The sequence below is a fragment of the Agrilus planipennis genome, unplaced genomic scaffold, assembly GCF_000699045.2.
Source record: "Agrilus planipennis isolate EAB-ADULT unplaced genomic scaffold, Apla_2.0 scaffold317, whole genome shotgun sequence".
Taxonomy (NCBI): domain Eukaryota; kingdom Metazoa; phylum Arthropoda; class Insecta; order Coleoptera; family Buprestidae; genus Agrilus; species Agrilus planipennis.
Window position 1 is genome coordinate 122,579 of NW_020439372.1, and position 23,384 is coordinate 145,962.

Genomic DNA, 23,384 nt, shown 5'->3' on the forward strand with positions numbered 1-23,384 from the left:
TTTTAACATTATTTAATTTTTTACTTTATAAATGTATTGACTGACCTTAATTTTGACATTTCACATTTTTATACCTAGTTAGTTTTGGGAAGGTTAAATGAATACAATTGTGAATTCTACTAATTTATAAGAAATCGGTAGTATTGGAAGGAAATTTTTAGAGTTCAGAAATTTGAAAAGGGGTTGTTGCTGTATTAGGTTAGGGAACTGTCGCTATAAATGCTTCCATTTTGGCTGCAGGGTTTTGTAGGTGATGTGTAGTTATAAATTTAATGCTTGGACCAGTTGAGTTTTGTAATTACTGTCAAGCTACAATTTAATTAATTTGATTTATTAATTTAAGGTAAACGGGTTAATGAAACTCAGTATACCTATTGTTGTTTATTGTGACAATCATTCTGTTTATTTACACTTCAATTATACAGTTTTTGATAGGAATTTTCCTAAAAACAATTTATAAACAATCTCATTCTTTTTAGGATTGTAACTTTGGCGCCATAGGTACTTCAGAGTTGTTTGCAGATTACTAGATAAAAACAAATTGTGTTTTTCTTTTCAGACGTTGCTTTCTCAGAACTATGACAAACATCCGATATTTATACTTAAAGACGTGAAATTTCAAGAGTTAAAAGCTATGATGGATTACATGTACAGGGGTGAGGTCAACATATCACAAGACCAGTTAGGTGCGCTATTAAAGGCAGCAGAATCGCTGCAAATTAAAGGCCTTTCTGACAACAGAAAGGGCGAATCTGAGACGAAAAAGACTGTAGTGCCTCCTCCTGCAAAAAGTCCCACGCCACAAACGTCCACAATACCGAAAGTACAAGGCCTGACGATAGAACAACGTAAATCGAGGGACTTTGACGACACACGAGAGGGCTCACAATCACCGGGCCCCCGAAAACGCAAAAGAATCCGTCGTAAAAGTACAGACGACTTAGATAATCATCAGGATGCCTCAAATTCGTCAGAATCTCATAGTAGTCAAGCACCACCTGTCCAAAACATTCCATCGTCATTACCCGCAGCTTCAACAATTGCCAATGTGCCTGAACCCATAGAAACCAAATCGGAAATATTAACGAGGCATAAAACGTCCGTCGCCAGTAACGAGTCAGATCTCTCTCAAGTTCCTATTATTAAAGAAAAGATAGAAACGCATTCTGAAATAATGCTAGAACCAAAGTCTGAGTATGTAGAAGAAATGAATGAAGAGGAGAGCATAGAGGATCTGACACTGGATGACGATGACCTAAGTAATATGGAATTGAGTGGGAATCAGGGCGCTGGTCCTAGTCACGGGAATGCCGGCGAGGGATCGAGTCAAGGTAATAAATGGTCTTGAAGGATTTTCCTATTTATTTTACAATCGTTGTTAAAGACGATTCTAAAATACCATTAATTACAGGTTTTGGGAATTGGCATATGGGTAATCAAAATCAAGATGAAGTATTTTTGGCGGCACAAGAAGCTGTTGGCGCACATAGGGACTCGCAAGGTAGGATTTATGTTCCTATTAAAGTACCCCCTTCCTTGTTTGCAGTTGGTGTATTATATGATGCAAAATAAATGTGAAATTACAGGAAATAGATAATGAGGACAAAAGTCACATTTCTCAAAAACATGTTTTATGCTTAAGTAAACATGTAATTGGGAGGTGGTATTATTGTTTCCTATGATTAGTTGAAGACGTGCATACTTTTGCATGTATTCAAATATCATAGGTAATACTTATTTCTTTATTTTTTATAAAATCAGTGGTCATAATAGAAATATCAGTTTATATTCACTTAATTGGTAAAACTATTTTGCAGTTCACCTTTTTGCTTACCCAGTATTCTAATATTGGAAAATTATTGGTCATAATTTGGTAATTAATTCTCAGACTTTTTTATGAGCAACCTATTGTACAAATAAATGCACTGTTTGCATTCAGTGGAAGGGGGTAATTATAATTTTTTTTCACTTGCGGGTGTATGGCAAAATTTACATCATGTCTCTGATTTATATTATTTTTAGATATCTGAGTAGCTTTGGTTTATTTGGCCTATCCTTGCTTACTTTTTGTAGTATTTGCATCCCTTCATTATTTTGTACCCTTTCCCCTTGAGCAGCTTTTTAAGATCCATCAGGAATTGAGGCTGTGAGTTTTGGACCTGAGATCATCTTTTACTGAACTGCCCATTCGCGTGCTAATTGTAGAGAACTTTCAATTAATTTTCTTGTGTACTTGGAAAATTTTACTTTGTAGTTTTTTCAAATTTTTTTTTCGAAGTTTTAATATTGCAAGTCGGGTTCGTTCGTGAAATAAACGAAAGTTTCTTTATTGTAAGTGAACAATAAGTTGTGTGAACATTATTAATTAATCGCGAAGTGTTTGAAAATTATTCATTGAAACATGTGTTTGGCTTGCGTTCACACAGAAAATTTGTTCTTCCTTGATATGATTTGAGCTCTTCAGTGTTGGCTGAGAAGTTTTCCAAAGGTAAGAAAGGGGAAAGTGGCTTTTAGAAACATAATGTTGGTTATTGAATTAAAAATTCCTGATTTTTGATATTGTATGAAGCTGTAAAAGGCTCACTGAATGGTTTTTTAATATCCAACATTCTGCTTCTTTGGAAATCAGAGACTGATGGTCTCTTTGCATTTAAGCTTTTTTCTTACCCTTGATATATTACCTTTTGATTTTTTTTATTCCCAAGACGGTTTTGCCATATGCTAGCAAGTGCTTAGTTTGGGTTTTAGTATGTATACATTGAATCAAATGGTAATTTGATTTCCAACTTTAAATTTTCCCAATACAAACATCCATTTGATTCGATGGTTTGGTAATACTGTTGGCCTTCTATGGTTACTTCGCTATACTGTATTTAGTTACAATTCTAGCCTGAAAATAACTATTTTTTTGCATGATGATTTTATCGGTTATTACGTATTTGAATATTACAAAGCATCTTCGGAAAACTTTGTATTATAAAATTTTTTATGTAACTTCACAAGATAATGGTGGGTGTAGTGGAAATTAAAAAAATGTAATTCTTCGCGCTCTTGCGATGAATGAGGTAAAAAGAAAACAGACACTAGTTTGCTGCACAATTTATGCAGTGAATGAATTACACTGGTATTACTAATTAAACATGTAATTCACCGCTTAGTGAATGAGGTACTATAAATCCAAAATTACACTATTCAATTTTATGGTATTAGTAGTTTGCTAATTTTTTTAGCAAATGAGGTATAAAGTATCATGTTTGATATAATTTAATTAATTATAGTTTGTTATAATTAATATAACAGACAAGGTATGGGGTGTGGGGGCAAATTTGTTCTGTAAAGTGAAAAAACGTAGTTTGTTATGCTTATAACAAACGAGGTAAAAGATGATTTTACTAAAGTGTGAATTTTAATTTTTATTGCGGGTTGTTTTTGCTATTTGTAGTTCTTCGTAACTTTCGAAGAACGAGGTATTGCAACAAAGGAATGTAATTCGCTGCAGTTTTTGCAGCGAATGAGGTATTTTACAATACAAGCTTCAATAATAATCACCTCAGTTAAATATAAAGTAATTCACTCCGTTTGTAGTGAATGAGGTAAAAATGGATAAGTTTGCAGGGCCTTTTTTTTCAGGTAAAAGGGAGACAATATAAGGTGGTAAGATATGTATAATAAAGACCTCACAAAATATTTGTGAACGTGTTTATTTTTCTTTACGCTCAGTGCTTCGGTTTCTTGAAGATGTTTTGAAGATTTGTTCACCCCACAATTTGTGTAGTTTGCTATTTTTTAATAGTAAACGAGGTATATTTGTTTTATTCAACAATTTACGACACAACTCGTATTTCTGAAAATTCATATGAATTTGAATCAGGATATGAGTAACAATTTTTTTAATGTAGTTCATTGTATTTTCAATGAATGAGGTAATCATTGAACAGTGGAGTGAATAATTAGGTTTATTTATTTGTAGTTTACTGGACACTTTTCAGTAAATGAGGTACTTCGGTGGTCCTTACTGTAATTTTTGAGTTTGTACTTCTGAATTATGTACTCGTAGTTTACTGGCATTTCAGTAAATGAGGTAAAGGTTGGTGATCTAATTGTAATTTTCGAGTTTGTGCTTCTGAAGTCTTTCCAATATTAATTATGTAACTAACTGCAATTTACAGTTAGTGAGGTAATTATAAAACGCTATAATAGACTAAAGTGCTGATCGTTGTGGTACGGTTACATTTCCAGACTTTTTTTTAGGTTGTAGTTGGTTATGCTTTTTAGCCAACGAGGTAATTTGGAGGTATTGTATGGACTGCAATTACGATAAATAGCATTTCTATTTATTTTAATTGCAGAAGGGACTGACTGCAGTTACACTTCATAGGTATTTGTTCTGACAACTGTTGTGTGAATTTTAAAAATACGTGATCATCATTGTGATTCTCCAATTTGACATCACAACTGGATTATCTGTAGCCATTTGGTGAGGTAATTTTGTTATGAAATTCAGGTGGGTTTTAGTATTTTTTATGTTACGGATAATTTTAAATGAATATTGCAAGGTAGAACCAAATCCCAAAGTAATCCAATGCGCAAGGATTAACAATTGTACCAGTTGATTTAAGTAATAAAACGTTTTAATTTGTGCTGTATCTTTTATGATCTAAATTTTGTAATGGCGACGTTGACGTCTTGTTAATGTTATCAATATAAAGTTTGATCATACAAGATACTGCATTGGTATGTATCAAGATTTATATGATACGATACTAGTGTGAAAATCGTGAGTGTTGTATGCGTCTATTTAAACTATAAACTTCTGAGATTTGTACTTCTAAAGTTTCAATTTTGATTTGTTCTGCTTAAATGGCAGACGAATCAAAATTGCGACTTTAAAATTGCATTTCTTATTTAAACGCAAAACAAATAACTGATTTTAAAAGTAGTAAGCAGGCCAATCATTCTGGCTTTAATTAACCAGAATGACTGGACTGGGTGGCGGTGGGTACTTACTACAAAAACAATAATATTTTTAACTAAGAAACAAAGCAAGCGTCTGGTGATAAGGTGTTGCCATCATTCCTCTGTGGATTTGCTCATGGATGAAGATTTTGCACTTCTGCAAGGCTTACTGATAGCATCCAAAGGTAATAAAAAGGGCGGTGGAAAGTGGAATGTATGCAAGTTGGTCAAAATTATCGAAAATGTTTTTTAACGACCAAAATTTGGTTAAAATAATGTAATAATATTGCATGGCCTGTAAACTTCCAGCAAATTGTTTTTGGTATTTATTTCTCTTGTGGTTTCTCTTTCAAATTTTTAAAGTAAATGTTATTGATTTGCAGTGAAAACTATTTTGGCAGTTTTAATATTTAGAATGAAAGAATATGTTTCATTGTTTCGTTTAATAAGTAAAAATTTATATTATTTTAACTGTTATGAAAGTTGCGATTTATCCATGTCCTGATTACAAGGAAGTAGTCTTGTATATATGAAAAATATCTAATAAAATAAATATTTAAAAATACTTGTTTTTAATGTGTATCTGCGATTAGAAAATTGGGTACTATCCAGAAAACGAAGAGTGCTAAGCTGTGAAAAGTATACTTTTTGGAAAAGTTTGCAAAAGCACCCGGATTCTTGAAATTGGTTACAAAAATCACGAACGAGTACTGTTTGGTATTGTTGCAAGCTTTTTCTTGAGAAGTTTGTGTTGAAAGTAATTGTGCAAGATTGAGATCACAGCAACAAATTTCAATTGAGGGCTATTGATTTCAGGGGAGCGCAGCTGGTATCTGACTTTAAACAAACCTAACTGTGCAGGTGGGTTTAGATGCAACAGCTGCGGCCGAATCTACAAACATCGAGGCAACATGCGCAGGCATATGGTTTATGAGTGTGGTAAACAAGCGCAGTTTGAGTGCCCTTTTTGTTCCCGAAAATTTCACCAACAATCTAATTTAAAAAGACACATTGACAGTCAACATAAGGCCCAAAATAACCTATTAGACGATGACTATGCAATTCCTATTGCAATTCCAAAAAGTTTGTGTAAATTTGATTAATGAGTGCGTTTGATTGATTGATTGGTCATGAAATGTAAATCCTATTAAATCTAGTCATGTACATTAAAAAAAAGAATTAAATATTAAGACTTTGAGAAATATGAGGTCGAAGGTAGGTAATTCAGTGCACTTCATGAGGGAAGTGTACTGGATCATTTCTGGCGTCTCGTCGATTGTTCTTCTGATGGAGTTGTTGAGAGTTTTCAGCATTAGAAGCAGACCACATGAGTATGAGATAAACGAAAAGGTAGGTAATAAAAGATGAAGGAATCTCCAAGAAAAAAAAATTAAAAACTTTGTCGATACAAAATGCATAAGAGTTGAAACTGTTTTAAGAAGTTCACCGTTGCTTTAGCAATCATTTATACACAAAAATTTCAATAAATAGAACCCTTTTCTTTTCGATTAAACTTGAAACATCAACAAATCTAATATTGCTGTAGGTATCATGAACATGAAGTTTTTTTTTCAGATGCAGATTATGATTCCTTTCCGTGTCAATTATGTGACAAAGTTTTTAAACATAAAGCGAATAGAATTCGTCACATGAGAACTAGTTCCTGTGCAGGCAGTAAAAAAATTACGTATTGTTGTAAAATTTGTGGTAAATACTTTACTAGAAGTGATACGCTGAAGAGTCATTTAGCATATATGCACAAAATTACCTAATAAATGCAAGTTTTATTTTTACGGATTTATATACTACAGAAATATATAATTATTCCTTGTCTATTTGTTGGTTTTTCTTTGAGGTTTTATTTTATTAAAGTGGTTGGAGACTTTTTTTAATGCTCTAAAATTTTGATGAAATTTTATTAATTTTACATTATAATTCAAAATGTACTCTCCTAGCTTTAAAAGCATTCTACTTGCTGAAGAAATATGTGTACCTGCAATTACGCCAAAAACATTTTTAAGTAACTTAATTCGCATGTATTTGAATAAAATAAATCGTAAATTGCATGCTCTTAAATTATTTAAAGCTACCCCCTTAATAAGTTCAATAGTTAATATTAGAAATTGAAATTTACAATCAAAACGTAGAAGGGGTTAATGGTAATCTATAAAATATTGAGTGGTCTACTTTTTGCTTGTTTTATTGCGTCTCTTTAGTATAGTTTACACATGAAATATATATTATTAGTTTATCAACAGCTTAAAATTACTTTGGGTAATTTATGAGAATCGTTTACTGCTATTAAAAAAAAAATAATGCTCTTATTATCAGTTGGAGAAATACTATAAAAATAACGAGTTTTTGTTATTGTGGCTGGCGTTCCTAGGTCTTGTAGTTGAAGGGGTTATTTATTGATTTCAAGGAAACTGCATTTGCGTAGTTTTTCCACGCCTCGAAATAAGCACGAAAAAACGTTAATATGAAAAATGTTTGATTGCAATTATTGGATGTGGGATGTGCCAGATATGCTGCATTTTTTGAGAAATTAAGTTTAGAATTAAAAAAAATTAAGCCATTTTGTATATTTGCCAAAAACAATACGAGATAATCACCTATAATTCAATCGTAATCATTTCAAATAGTTCTTTTCCTTTAAAGTAGTTGAATACTTTATCTTTTAGTAAAACTGTTGGAATTTGCCTAATAATTAATCTTTTAACTAAATATATAAAATAGTTCTTATTTTTGGGTACCTTCAGAGTAGATATATGAACAGAAGTTTTCATCTTGAAGACGCTGGTTACTTGATAGTCTTTTAATACGAATCTGCAAATTTTATTTTATAAATGTACAGTACACTGAAAAATGCTACGAAATAATATAAAGTTTATTAGTCCGAAGTGGTTAATCTAAAGTTTTATTATTAATGCTTTAAGAAAATATTTATTTACTGTATTAATTAACATTGATAACTTTTTATCTGTTAATTGGTTTAGAAAAAGACTTCTTGTGGGGATGGTAAAACCAAAACCCGTTCCTTATTTAAAGGATTTTGTCGAAACTCAAAATTTTAAAACCAGTACGCAGGAAGACGATCAAATATTGTCAGTATTTCCAAAAAAGTAACTAAATAAAGCAATATATTTTTGTAAAATTTGTTGGAAAATTACATGCTAAAAAAACAAATATTTTATGTACACTAGGTACCTACGTTTTTGTTTGAAATAATTAAGAAAGAAAATATTAGAAGACATTTTATTGATAGTTTACATATTTTTTTGTTTGAAATAATTTAGAAAGAAAATGATGTTACAAAACCATACAGTTAGTCTTTCAGTCGAGTATAATTTACAAAATATACTGAGAAATTAAATGTCTGTTAATAATATACCTTCGTTTTATTATTAACTGTTAAGAATATCTAGAACAAGCAAATAATTAGTTTATTAATACTTATTGTTTGTGTAAATACTGGAAACAATGGAAAAGTATTTGGCAACTGTATACAGAAAAAAAGAATACAACGGATTTTTTCTTATCTAAAGGGCATAGATTAATAGTTGCTAGTATTTCCTTAGGTATGAAAAATTGAAATGTTGCTTTGTGTATTTGTAGTTGATAAGAAGCACGTGTGTGGCACCTGTGGGCGGAGTTATAAATTCAAAAATCATTTGACTTTTCACGTAAAAAATGAGTGTCAAAAAGATCCCCAGTTTCAATGCCCCGTGTGTCCAAAGAGGTTTTATCAAAAATCTAATCTCAAAGCTCATTTATGCAGGAAGGATCATCAGTTAATTACTTATGCTGCTAGTCTTACCAAAAAGTCAATTTAATATACTACTAATTATTAAAAAGTAATTTATTTCCTTTTAATTTAATATTATTTAAAGTATTTGTCATACAAGTATGTATTTTGCTTCATGTTGCCTTAATTAATTAATTCGTGTAATTATTGTAATATTTTTACCGTAAAGTCGATTGTGCCGCATGTCGCATCCATTTTGAGACCTTGTTATTTATCAAATAAAGTAATATTTTTGTAGTATTGCGTATTTTATTTGTTGGTAAATTGTACCTACATATGATGGAATTTTGAATTTAATTAAAAAATAAATGAATGCTTAACAGAAATTGTACATACTTATTAACATAAAAGAGAGAGGGAGTAGGCCCATAGTTCCATCATACGAACCTTTTTTCATCTTTAATGTTTACTGTAAATACAATGTCAGAATTAACCAATGATCATTTGTGAAAAATAACACGGAAAATATTTCATTACAAGCATATAATAATACTTATAAATTTTACAAAGCAAAATAAGAATGAAAAGATATTAGACCTAATCTGCTAAGTCAATTATGGCTACAAGAGTTTCTGGGTACGATTTATGTTGTTACCTTTAAAGTTGCAAACATGCTTAATAGTGTATAAATTGAAATGAAATGTTATATTACTCATTTATTAATAATCATGTACAAATTAGATCTGTTATTTCGAAATTATATTTCGTCTGTGAAATCGATGTGTATGAGTTGGGAATATCAGAGTTTTTGGGGTGTAAGGTTTAGGTTTTATTATCCATTTTTTTTTTTGAGAATGATCGACAAGGTAGAAGGAATATTGTCGAGTTATTAATGAAATATTTTGAAACAGTTTAATCAATTTCTTTCTATACAAAAAAATACTTCGTCAAGAATGCACCAGAATGTGCCTTTGAGGTTGCTCCCCTTCTGAACTAAGAAATTAACTTTTTTTTTTACTAAACGATTACATATCTGTGGATAACCCATTTTTGATTTATTTTGTTTAATCCAGTTGGTTTAATTTCTGACAAGACCTTTTTTCCTCTAGAGTCTCACGTTTGCTCGACATGCTTGAGGGTGTACAAATATCGAAAAAACATGGTACATCATCAGTTGTACGAATGTGGACGAGTTCCCATGTTTTCATGTCCATATTGTAACTACAGATCACATCGTAAATTTAATGTGAACACTCACATTACCAAAAAGCATAACGGACTGCCTTTGATAGATTGTAATAATAAAACAATAGTAAAACAAGTGACGTAATTTACTTTACATACAAGTTTTTATATGTTGTAGTTTTATGACGTTTAAAGTTAATTATTGTTGTTGAAATTATTTATTTGATCAGGTTATAGGTATATAAGTACATATATCTACCTATAGTAATTGAGTGGACCATTATTTATATTATTTAGAATATGTATGTTATTCATCTATGTAACAGAGGGGCGTTTTTATTAACTCTCCAACCGTACATCAAGATATATAATTTTTGGAATGGTAAAAATGATTATGTAAATATTTCCAATAAATAAGTATTTTGAAAAAAAAATTCTTATTTGTTTTTTTGTTTCAAATTCGCTCTTCGCTAATTTTCGTTTAATTGTTTTTGTAGAGTGCTATGAAGGAAATAGTCAAAATTTCCTTGAAATTAACAAGGCATCGTGCTTCGTATACGTCACGAATTCGGGGAATTTGCGCAAAGTTCAAACCGCAGACGATTTTAGTGACCATTTGGAATTCGATTGTCAGCGATACGAGTGCTTTAAATGCGGCAAAAGTTATAAAAATAAGAAACATCTTCTCGGACATGCTAGACAAGAATGCGTGGGTATTGAACCAAAATTTAAGTGTCATTTTTGTGGTCGCCCTTTCTACAGGAAATACTCCATGATAAGACACATGAACAGTAGACACAGGGAAGAAATGAAAAAATTGTGTGATAAGTAAAGTAAGATTGATTAAACGTTAGAGGATCTCAATTAATCTGCCTAATTTTGTATGTTTCTCGTTTTTTATTTATTGCAATATAATAAATTGTTAAATATTTCCTAAATCATTTTATATTTTGATGTAATTTCTTCATTGACAAATCAATCATTAATAAATGTTTAAACATGAAGCAGAAATTTTATTTTAAAGGATTAGTGGAGTAACACTTCACTATCGTGTCAGTTTTATTTGTAACATAGACCTATTTCTTTTGGTAATTTTACTAATACCACCAACATAAATTGGATTTGTACATTTTTCTGTTAATGAAAAGGATTATTTTTATAAACCTTTTTCTAGACTAACAGTTTGTTTAGTTAGAAAAATCAGAACCCACCAGTCCAGGGATTTTAGAAAGATTAAGTTCAGTCGCTTCTGTTTGATGACGTTTGTTTTATTTTATAAGCAAAAGGAATATGTTCAGTTTTAGTAAATAAGAGGCATATAAAAGTACGAGCGATTGTTAGTTTAATTTCTCTAATAAGTAATTTTCAACTTTAGGGGACGTCGAACAGTACATCCGCAATTTGTTGGGCGACAAATGCGAAACGCGTTATCAGTGCGTTCGTTGCCGACGTCACTATAAACACAAGCACATTCTTACACGTCATTTGAAATTTGAATGTGGTATAGTGCCTCAATTTTCTTGCGAATTGTGCAGTTACAAGGCCAAGAGGAATTACGAATTAACCGTTCACATGAGAGTGAAACACGATATATTTTTGGATACCAAACACAGACATCGATAATGCTGTATAAAATTGTACCTATAACGTGTCTAGAACCACGGTAACGTGATACTAGGTCTAGTGTGAGTTGTAAAAACAATAAATACTCCCTTAATACCCTCAACAGAATGTATAATTTAACTTTGCTGGGGATGCGGACTAAAATACCTGCGGAACATTCGCATGCGGATGTCCATACAAGAATCCTTTTTAAAAGAAGAAATTACATGTTCGCGTGGTTCCAGGCACGAAACGTTCTACATCAGAATATTTTGTAATTTACAGGTTCTTTTTTTTTAGAATTGTTTAAGCAAATGTAGTTAATAAAAAGTTAATAAAGGTTTTACTTCGATTTTTGGTGAGTGCTTCACTATTCATTGCCCAGTTATTTCCAGTTTTAAGAACGCTTTATTGTAAATCAGTCGACTGCTAAAAATATTTGCCAACCAATTACAAAAGTCTACAAGGAGATTATTTTTTAGGTGTCCAAAGACCAGCAAGTAACCGATTTTACATAAACGAAGAAGGAAGATTTTCTTGTGTAAATTGTTCTGCAACTTACAAACATCGTACCCACCTTACGAGACACCTGAATTTCGAATGTGGCCGAGGACCTCAATTTATGTGTTCATTTTGTGGTAAGCGGTTCCGGCAAAAATATACGTGCAAGTTGCATCAAACTAGCTGCAACCTTGCTTCTAATGCTTCAACTTTTAAATATAGGAGCAAATATAATGATTTTAATTCATTTAAAATGACGGCGGAATAAGGTTTAGTTACCAAATGATATGACGGTGACGGTGACGGTCGCGATTTTTTTTTAATAAGCTTTCATAAACCATAAAAAGGCGTTTGTAAGTCACCTCTATGTAGGATAACTATTACCCTGAACTTACAAATGCTATGAAGGAGTAAGGTGTAAGAAATTTCTGGTAATTATCATATGATTTGTGATACATTTTGAATAAGTAAAGACTTTCTTTGGATAAATAACTTTACTTATTTTATTTATTTATGTAATAGGTAATTATATTTATTTGTATGTATACTTACATATATGTATTGAAGTGTTGGAATTATTTATGTAATGACCATTGATTTATTGTTAATTCTGTGATTTTCAAAATAAAATTTGCACCTGAGTGACTGGACATGACTTGTTGTTTTTTTTTATAAATAATGTTTATTTAAAGTTAACTTTTCTTGTACTTTAATATTTTTTCTTCGTATAGCATCTATTTTTTTTTTGTTATTGTTGTTAAATATTGTTGTTATTTCTAATGGAATACTGAAAAATTCGAATACTTATGTGTTTATTGTGAAAATGACGATAGAAAAAAAAATTCTGCATGCTACATTGAGTAAGTTCAATGGTATTTCAGATTTAGTAATTTTTTATTTTTATTGTGTTTTTTTTGTATATTAAATTTGCTGTAATAATGTAGCCTAATTTTTTTTATGTTGTAGCCAGTCGATAGTTATCGTTTTTTTGTTTATTTGACCCTAGGTCGCTTAACGTGCATGGATTGGATCCGGAACCGTAATGGCAGCTTTTTCTTGAGTTCGATTTTTACTTTCTAGATCGTTGCCATTTTACTTTATGCGTGACTTGTGTGTTTCAGAAGACATGGTCGTTTTGTATGCCTCTTCGCTAGAAGAGTACAACAAGTTAAAGGTATTTAATGTTGGAATTAAATACGGGTGTGCCAATTGTCGAAGGACTTATTGTCAAAAAAAAACGTTGGGTCGCCATCTGAGGTTTGATTGTGGGAAAAGTCCGTCGTTCAATTGCCAACTTTGCCAGCAGAAATTTAAACACGGGTACATTTTGTTGAAACATATGCGTCAGACCCACAACATTTTTATACAGAGTCTGAGAAATAGAAGCAGAAATTCCATTTAGTTTTGCTCAGATCGAAACAGAGTTCCTGGTCTCTAGTCATTTTACCTATTCTACATAAAGTATTCCCATTATTGTACCCAAGAAGACTAGATATGCGAAGGGTTTCGCTAATAAATGATGGAAAACGTAATGGCCCTCTGCGCGATAAGCAATTGCGCATTAATTTCGGCATTATATGTAGTCAAGATGCGCACTGTCTCACTGCGCAGCGGACAATTGAACAGAATTTGGTGACACTTGCGCCGTACATTAAGCAAACTAATATGTCTAGTCTTCTTGCTAAATCTCCTTGCCTGTGGGTCAAATTGGATGCGCACCACTTATTGACTTGGTGACGCTCTTGCGGCTTGCCATGTAATTATTACTCTTACCTCTAGTCTTCTTGATTGTACCTAAGATTAGATTTTTTTATTGCGTAGCTCTTTTGTTTCTACCTCAGAAATGTCATTTTCTGATGTGTTGGTTGGTGTGCGTGTCTAAAGTAATTTTGTTTTAAAGGAGTTTTCTTCTGAATGTACTTATATAAGAACAATAAAACCTTTAATATAATATATCGAAATGGTTTTCTTAAAACGAAAAGTACTTATGTCGTCAAGTAACGTTTTGCTTTTATGTTTTTGTCTTAAATTGTTAAATTTCAGGAATATGCTATCATTTGGTAGGTGCATTCATCTTCATATTTCTTTTTAGTTTCACCGTTTTAATTAAGATCAATTAATAATTAATACTGTGTTTGTTTATATTTTAGGTTGCAGCAATCTGATTGGGATCGATTTCAAAGATAGTGTTGACCCGTTTTGTTACAGAAAGCTCTTTTTGGGTTCAAAACGCGACCTATTTTATCCGGATCAGTTTTACACATGTCCCAATTGCCCAAAACGATACAAGGCAAAATACACGTTGAAAAGACACTTGAAATTAGAATGTGGTAAAGTTCCAAGTTTGAGGTGCGCGGTGTGTGGTCAAATGTTTATTCATAAACACAGATTACTCAGTCACCTCAGAGCTTTGCATTCGATTTCGTTGACAGAACATTGTCCGGTTGATGTTGCTAAATGTTTACAGTAATTTCGGCCTACTTGTAATTATTGTTATTTATTTATTGTTTCTCTTGTTGTTGTTGTTGTACTTTATTGATGTTACTGTTATTACAGGGTATTAAAGATTTTATTTGTTTCCTTCTTATATGTATTTATTTTTATTTACGAAGAACGGGACAATTCCGAATCCGATAGTGTTATATCTCCTTATCGGCGTCAGTGATACACAATATTAGTGGATAGGGTGATGAGCGTTGCATTAATTTTTCATTTGTAGTTGTTTCATACTTTATCTATAACTACAATTGAAAGATTGCATTTTATGAAAACCAAAGCTGCTCGTCATGTTAATTTAATGTCCGCTCTTGTTCAAATTGGTTTAATGTCATCATTAAATGAAACACTTATGTTTCGAATACATTCGTGTAAACTTTGCAGAAGTCATCAACGACGTGGATCTTCTTCAGAACGATTCTGATGATCTTCAACACACGTATGTGGACGAGGCAGGGCAGTGGACGATACAAGTGATTTATCCTGAGGGGTACGACGTAGTTCCCCCGTTAATATCCGAAACAGACACTTTGATATCCCTAGAAGAGGAGAACGTATGTGATAACAGTAAAAAAGCCAAGAGTCCTAGCAGAAAGAAATTCTCGAATGCTACGGAGTATCGGACAGCCAATGGCTTCGAGTGTCCAAATTGTGATAAAGTTTACAGTGCCGGTAGAAACCTTTTACGTCATATAAACGTCGAGTGCGGGAAAGAACCCCAGTTCAGTTGTCCATTGTGCAAATATAAGAATTATCGTCGAAATGAAGTGACTAATCATGTGAAGAACAAGCATGGAAATATAATCGTTGTATAATGTAATATTTATGTAATTTGTTGTTGTGGATACAATAAAGTATTATTAAAAAAATTAATAATATATTTTTTTTGCTAATTACACGTGTTTAAATTAGTACTTGATGCTGTGTGTGCTGTGCTATTTTGCTATCTNGTCATTTTCTGATGTGTTGGTTGGTGTGCGTGTCTAAAGTAATTTTGTTTTAAAGGAGTTTTCTTCTGAATGTACTTATATAAGAACAATAAAACCTTTAATATAATATATCGAAATGGTTTTCTTAAAACGAAAAGTACTTATGTCGTCAAGTAACGTTTTGCTTTTATGTTTTTGTCTTAAATTGTTAAATTTCAGGAATATGCTATCATTTGGTAGGTGCATTCATCTTCATATTTCTTTTTAGTTTCACCGTTTTAATTAAGATCAATTAATAATTAATACTGTGTTTGTTTATATTTTAGGTTGCAGCAATCTGATTGGGATCGATTTCAAAGATAGTGTTGACCCGTTTTGTTACAGAAAGCTCTTTTTGGGTTCAAAACGCGACCTATTTTATCCGGATCAGTTTTACACATGTCCCAATTGCCCAAAACGATACAAGGCAAAATACACGTTGAAAAGACACTTGAAATTAGAATGTGGTAAAGTTCCAAGTTTGAGGTGCGCGGTGTGTGGTCAAATGTTTATTCATAAACACAGATTACTCAGTCACCTCAGAGCTTTGCATTCGATTTCGTTGACAGAACATTGTCCGGTTGATGTTGCTAAATGTTTACAGTAATTTCGGCCTACTTGTAATTATTGTTATTTATTTATTGTTTCTCTTGTTGTTGTTGTTGTACTTTATTGATGTTACTGTTATTACAGGGTATTAAAGATTTTATTTGTTTCCTTCTTATATGTATTTATTTTTATTTACGAAGAACGGGACAATTCCGAATCCGATAGTGTTATATCTCCTTATCGGCGTCAGTGATACACAATATTAGTGGATAGGGTGATGAGCGTTGCATTAATTTTTCATTTGTAGTTGTTTCATACTTTATCTATAACTACAATTGAAAGATTGCATTTTATGAAAACCAAAGCTGCTCGTCATGTTAATTTAATGTCCGCTCTTGTTCAAATTGGTTTAATGTCATCATTAAATGAAACACTTATGTTTCGAATACATTCGTGTAAACTTTGCAGAAGTCATCAACGACGTGGATCTTCTTCAGAACGATTCTGATGATCTTCAACACACGTATGTGGACGAGGCAGGGCAGTGGACGATACAAGTGATTTATCCTGAGGGGTACGACGTAGTTCCCCCGTTAATATCCGAAACAGACACTTTGATATCCCTAGAAGAGGAGAACGTATGTGATAACAGTAAAAAAGCCAAGAGTCCTAGCAGAAAGAAATTCTCGAATGCTACGGAGTATCGGACAGCCAATGGCTTCGAGTGTCCAAATTGTGATAAAGTTTACAGTGCCGGTAGAAACCTTTTACGTCATATAAACGTCGAGTGCGGGAAAGAACCCCAGTTCAGTTGTCCATTGTGCAAATATAAGAATTATCGTCGAAATGAAGTGACTAATCATGTGAAGAACAAGCATGGAAATATAATCGTTGTATAATGTAATATTTATGTAATTTGTTGTTGTGGATACAATAAAGTATTATTAAAAAAATTAATAATATATTTTTTTTGCTAATTACACGTGTTTAAATTAGTACTTGATGCTGTGTGTGCTGTGCTATTTTGCTATCTCCGCTTTGTGTTTAAGAATGAGGAGTGTCTAAAACTAAAATTTAAAAAATAAACCTGCTACATAAACATTTCTCTCAAAATGAACCAAGCCAATGATAAAAATAGCACAAAGATATTTTTGAGATTAAGTCGGTCAAATATAACTAATGGAGTTGGCAATTACTTGGACAAAAAGTACTTTTCTATTTTTAAAATAGTACACAAATATTTATATCAGTATTAATATTGCAGTATTTTGAAGCAAACATATTGCGTATCTTCAGTTATAATAATTAATTGTGGCTTCAAGAAGCTACTTGGTGAAGGTTTTATTTATTCAAATCGGTTCACAGGCAAATGAAAATCTGAAAAGCGGCTTTTCTTTCGTATAATGTTAACATGCACGAGAATGGAAATTTTGTAATGTGTTGACGAAATGTTGTATTGCGTTTTCAGATTCTAACAGCAGCTCATCAAATAACGAACCGAATTCGACTCTGATTTCGTTGTTAAAAAAGCCATTGAGTTCTGATAAAAGCGGATCAGGAAGCAAGTATATGAGAAAGTTTAAAATAGTCGGGACGCAGGTTCGACCTGGTTACAGTTGTGACTCCCAATTCGCTTGTAAACATTGTGGGAAACGCTATCGATGGAAATCTACTTTATTACGACACGAAATGGTCGAGTGTGGTGGAAAACTACCAAGCTTTCATTGCCCATTTTGTCCTTACAGTGCTAGACAGAAAGGAAACTTGAACGTTCACATACGAAAACATCACTGGTCTTCCGAAACTCTCGATTCGTAGTAAATAGTATGGTTATATTCGTTATTTATAGATTAATATATTTAATACTTTTCATGACGATGATTTTGAATAAGAACGGTTGAAGTTTTTGTGTTATAAGGCATCGGTGGATTGTGGCGTGCTAATGAGATCGAATGTCTAAGATAGAAGTCGCGATTGTTTCAATAAATAATTGACTTTAATTTGTGTCTTTTACGTACATAAACTGCATGGTCGATTCAATTGGGCAAGTAGATACCTTAGTAAGGCCCTTGTGTAACATTTGAAATACTTCAGTTAGCACTAAATATCAGTAGATGGCGTATGCTGCTGTAATTTTGTACAGCCAAAATTTAATAACATTGACCAATTAAAGTTATTGATTGTTCGCTCGTTAGAAATCAGATTTTTATGAAATTTTTATACATATATGTATTAGAAAGGGGTTTGTAAAAAAAGTATTTCAGTATGTTTCAAATTATTTTAGGTGGTTTAGATGCTGCAATAGACGACTGTGATATATATGGTTTTATAATATCGAATATTTTATTGCTTGAAAGCCCGTGGGGTTTTTGATCTAAATTTTTCTCTAGCTTTTTGTGTGTGCAGCTTTACTTTTATTATAAAAATTTCGAGGATATCGATAAATGATTCTTATGAGAAACGGCCATTCGGTCTCCGTTGAAACCCTCAAAATTCCTTTTGGAGTAACTTCCTAATGGTACCATAAAGTTTTCAATCAATAAGTTTGGTAAATGTCTAGATTATCGAAAGGGGAGGTCTCCCCCACCACTGTATCGTAAAAAGTTCGTGGCGGTCTCACCTCCATAAAAAGTTATGGGGGTGGGGGTAGGGGGGATCGAAAGAGGGTGGTCACCTGAGTAAAACCCCATAAAAAATTTGCGGCGGTCTCACCCCCATAAAAGTTATGGGGGTTGAAAGTTGATTATTTAGACAATATTCATACACTATAATTCAAATAAAATTCAATAGAAAAAATGTTTTCAAGCGGGTGGAGGTGGGGGATCGGAAGAGGGTGGTCACTTGAACAAATCCCGATAACCTAGCCGAACCTAACCTAACCTACCCTATTGATAAAGATATTTAAATAATGTTTTGTATAACTTTCTCAATATTTTTATGTATTTTTCATAAGTTTTACCTTTGAATATTGTTTAAGAATGACTATATAAATATTTACATGTCTAGAAATGTATAAAAAATGGCATATTTATTAACTTTGGACCCCTATAACTTTTTATGGACGTGAGACCGCCAAGAACTTTTTATGGTAGAGTGGTCGGGGAGACCTCGTCTTTCGATCCCCCCCTTCGGTGGTGGGGGCCATCATCTGGACCTTTACCAATAAGTTTTTGTAGTCCCTGAGTCGGGATTTTCTTTTTTATTCCCTTTATGAATGTGTACATCGTACAGTTGTTTAGATACATACGAATAAGGTTTTAGTTTGAATATTTTGCAATATTTCTGATTTATATATTATTGATTGTAGTTTATTAAAAATAAATTGTTAATAGTACCTAGTAAGTGGTGCACTGCCAGTTTTATATGTATTGTTATAGAAGTATCTAGTTATTTTATACAATTAATAGGAATAATGTACTATATTTACCTATATATACATATTTTATATAATTATGTTAAAAAAGTGCCTTCTGAATTACTGTTTTTGATGTTAAATTGTCATGTTACAGAGCTGTATCAAAGTGCAATTAATAAATTTTTATATCACTGTTTTGCTTTTTGTTTTGAGAGTACTCTTTCGTAAATAGAGAAATTATGAAATCATCTTCTTATCATTTGGGCGCCCATTTGTTTATTTATTTCCGTACGATTCGTTTTACTATTTCTTTGCTTTATGGTAACTTAACAATTCTTTACCATATCCAACTTATTACTGTAGGTAGTTTAGTTTTTTTAGTATATGTACTAGTACATTGTATCGTTTAAAGGTGTAACTATTTCGTGAAGGTAAGGAAATTCTGTTTGTTTGGTGCATTTAACAGTACAGTACGTATGTACTTTGTTTAAAAATTCCTAATGGCATACATGTTGCAGATATACCGTTGCAATTAGAAGTAGTTGAAGATGACCAGTTGGATTTTGCTGGTTTCGAGAAGACAAAGACGGTGCAAAGGTGTTGCAGAAAAAGGAAATCGTCGGGAAAAAGGCTGCGGGGGACATTTCCTTGTCTAACTTGCGGTAGAAAATATAACAGAAAAGATTCTTTGAAAAGACATCTGACTTATGAATGCGGAATTGAACCCCAATTTCAGTGTCCTTTCTGTCCTCAAAAATGTAAACGTAAAGCGCACCAGATGCGCCATATTCAGAGGCAGCATAAGGAACAAATAGGGCTTCTGGAAGAGAACAATCCAGAATTTTTTCTTAAAAAAGATATTATTAAACTGACCAGTTAAATACACACGAATGTGCCTTTTTGAATTAATTCGTATAGAATTATTTTTGATAACTGTTAAAGACGCGTAACATTTCAAATAATTGTTTTATTGTAATTGACACGTAATAAAAATAATGTTTCTTAGATTGTTTCTAATTTTTTTATTGAAATGTTTTTTTCTATGCATGGGAAGTACCTACCTAAAATCCAAAATTAATTGTATTTACAAATATGTTAGTATATAAATAAGAATCAAGTGATTTTCATTTTCTTGCTGTGCATTTATTTTGACATATTTTATATTCATATTTAATTACTTTTATTCTTAACGTAAGTACTTATACAGTAATTTTTCAGTGTTACCCTTAAATAAATTAAAATAGAAAATTTGATGTATAATTTTTTTCGGCGATGTTCCATATTGTTTAATATTACTGCAGTTATCGATAAATACTTCAATGACAACCACTTCGTTGATTGGGCAACTTGCCACCAGGATTTTCAAAATTTCCCTTAAAAAAAAAACGAACTTTTTCCATTAACAATAAGATTTACTTTAAGACTTTTCAAGTGAAAAATCATCAAAGTAGGTAAAAAAGATATTTTTCTGTAATGTGTCGGTTTTTAATTACATTAATTGTAAATTTTGTAGAAATACACTGTGGAAACGAGCTGGATTTTGAATTTCTGAAATCGGATCGTGGTGGAAGGTTGTTGGTGTTTGGTAAATATATATATAGAATCGATAGGAAGCGTGGTTCGAATTATTATTATAAATGCCAAAAAGAAAATTGCCGCGGCCGTGCAATTTTCAGACATAACGGTTCATTGAAACCGACAGCAGAACACAATCATCCACCGAAAGACAACGTGGTGGTAAAGAAGAAAACCAAATGAACTGAAATGTTAGCAAAGTGGCTGCCAGCTTGTGGGCAAACTGATTTGCCGACGAGCTGGGACTCCCCGTAAAAAGAGTACTTGAGTTGCGAATTAAAGTTTTTAATAATGCATTGCTGGTATTTATTAATGAATGTTAATGAAAAAATTAAAGAAGTAACATTCACTAAAACTTGGTGTGTTTCATTCTTAATCGTTTTCTCATCGGCCAATGGCAACTGTTGAGTAAATGTTCGGTTTTGAAAAAAAAAATAAATATTGATAATACAGTAGTTCTACCCAGATATCTACTTAAACGCAGTGAATTGTCGCATTTGTCGAGTGTGTTTATATGAAACGTAGTGACGAAGACGGCTACTATGTGACGAAACCTTTCATTGTATAATTTTGTGTATATCGGATGCCTGGTGGTGATGGTGTATGAATAATAATAATAATAATAATAATAGATGAAATTATGCTCTCTTTGTTTTGCTTCTTCGCATTCTACTTCATTTCTTTTCGTCGATTTGTGCCGGTACTGACTGTAGTTTTCATTCCAGCTCAAGATCTAAGAATCAATCGCCCTTGGCAACAATGGCCCACTCATTTGACGCTTCCGATGTTCTTAATGCGGGAAACGTTGAGAAAGACAATGTTACAATCAGTCGGTCGTTCTTCGTTAGATCTCACCATCACTCCTGCCAGCAAATCGCCCAGGAATGTAAATCGGCTGGCTTCTGAACAGGGGGGAGGCGTTGGCGGTTTCGATTGTCCCGATTGCGGACGCACGTATAAACTGAAAAGCTCCCTCAGGAATCACCAGAAGTGGGAGTGCGGCAAAGAGCCTCAGTTCAAATGCCCTTATTGCATTTATAAAGCCAAACAAAAGATGCACATGGCTAGACACATGGAAAGGATGCATAAAGAGATTGATTATTCGGCCGTTAAGATGGAATGTAATGTTAAAAATGAAAATCCCGAAGCTGAGTGATTTGCAATACAGGAAAAAAAAAACGTCGTCCCTATTTTTGTTTTATAATGATACCTAATCAATCATAATATGTAATATAAGGTTCCATTTACACAAAGATAACCTTATCTTTCCTCAGGTAATGCTAATACTCAAAAAACAATACATTTTATACATACGTACGTGTAATTTTTGAACGCTTAGCTTAAACTGATGATATTCTATAATTTACTGCAGAATCTTAATATTTCTTGTACGGGCTACGACATCGTTTGAATTTTTAGAGGCTGTTATTGGTAGAGGTAATTCAGAATTTCGTGGGCCAACAGCGAAATGAGTGCTTTTAAAGCGTTCGTTCCTCGCGCATTTCGAAAGGACATTTTGAAACACTTCTACTTGATAATTGCTTTTTAGCGTATCCATGTTTTACAAACATCCTACTAATTTGTCATATTTTTATATGGGCGGATAATACACCTTTTTCAATTATTAGACTGATATGTATAACATCATTTGGAGACCATTAATTTTAACTAACTTTTTATACAGATACGTAATCGATAGATTTCGTCTGGAAATCTATAAGATCTCATTTTCTACTATTTTTTTTTTAGATTTTAGTATTTATATACGAAAGGAAAATACTATTTTGGAAACATTATTAAACTTGTGAAGTCAAATGTTAGCAGCATAACTTTTTTTGCGCTTTTAAGTCTTTTTTATACTTACGTTTCATCAATTCTCATACATTATCTTCTATTAAAAGCTTTTTCGAATGTTTAGAAACACAATTTTTGGTAAATATTGCATTTTGATATTAAGTAAAAATGCCTTACCACGTTAAAACAAGATGATACGAAACTTGTGATATTTTTTCTATATTGAATAGTTAGAAAATGTAATTAGAGATGTTACTATTATTATTATTATTATTGTAATTTTAGGGCAACAAATATATATTTATGTATACTTTTGTCCATGAAGGACAAATAACACAGTTGATAATGATAACACTAACTTTGACGTGACGAATAAACTAATAAAGAAAACGTAATTCCAACAAGGCGTATAAAAGGTGTATGAAAAATTAAAATGTTTTTCATGTTTTTCACGTACACACTACGTTTAACCGTAATGCCCAATAAAATTGTGCCTTAGATGAAATAAATGTTCCTTTGGTAGCATAAGTAGTTTCCTAAGGAAGTAACTATTTTTTCGATCGAGTTTTAAAAAAAAAAAACAACAAAAAGAAAGACGATTTTTACATCTATTTACCTATACAATTTATTGATTATACCTTTAAGTTTTAATCTAGAT

The 23,384-nt window shown here is 32.1% G+C and overlaps 1 protein-coding gene across 50 annotated transcripts in view; it reads left to right on the plus strand.

Moving 5' to 3' along the window:
* The window catches only part of LOC108742239 (longitudinals lacking protein, isoforms A/B/D/L), a 124,524-nt gene that overhangs the window by 951 nt on the left and 100,189 nt on the right, over positions 1 to 23,384 (plus strand). For 39 of the 50 annotated variants that reach the window (XM_025978848.1, XM_025978845.1, XM_025978846.1 and 36 more), the window contains exons 3-4: positions 560 to 1,331; positions 1,412 to 1,501. In XM_025978848.1, coding sequence (XP_025834633.1) covers positions 560 to 1,331; positions 1,412 to 1,501 — 862 coding nt within the window. Of the gene's footprint in view, positions 1 to 559; positions 1,332 to 1,411; positions 1,502 to 5,772; positions 6,141 to 6,531; positions 7,023 to 9,810; positions 10,047 to 10,383; positions 10,734 to 11,261; positions 11,525 to 11,970; positions 12,645 to 14,139; positions 14,475 to 14,869; positions 15,316 to 17,470; positions 17,836 to 19,875; positions 20,253 to 21,657; positions 22,104 to 23,384 lie in introns of those variants that run through there. The other 11 variants (XM_018477336.2, XM_025978847.1, XM_018477340.2 and 8 more) reach the window with 11 other exon arrangements.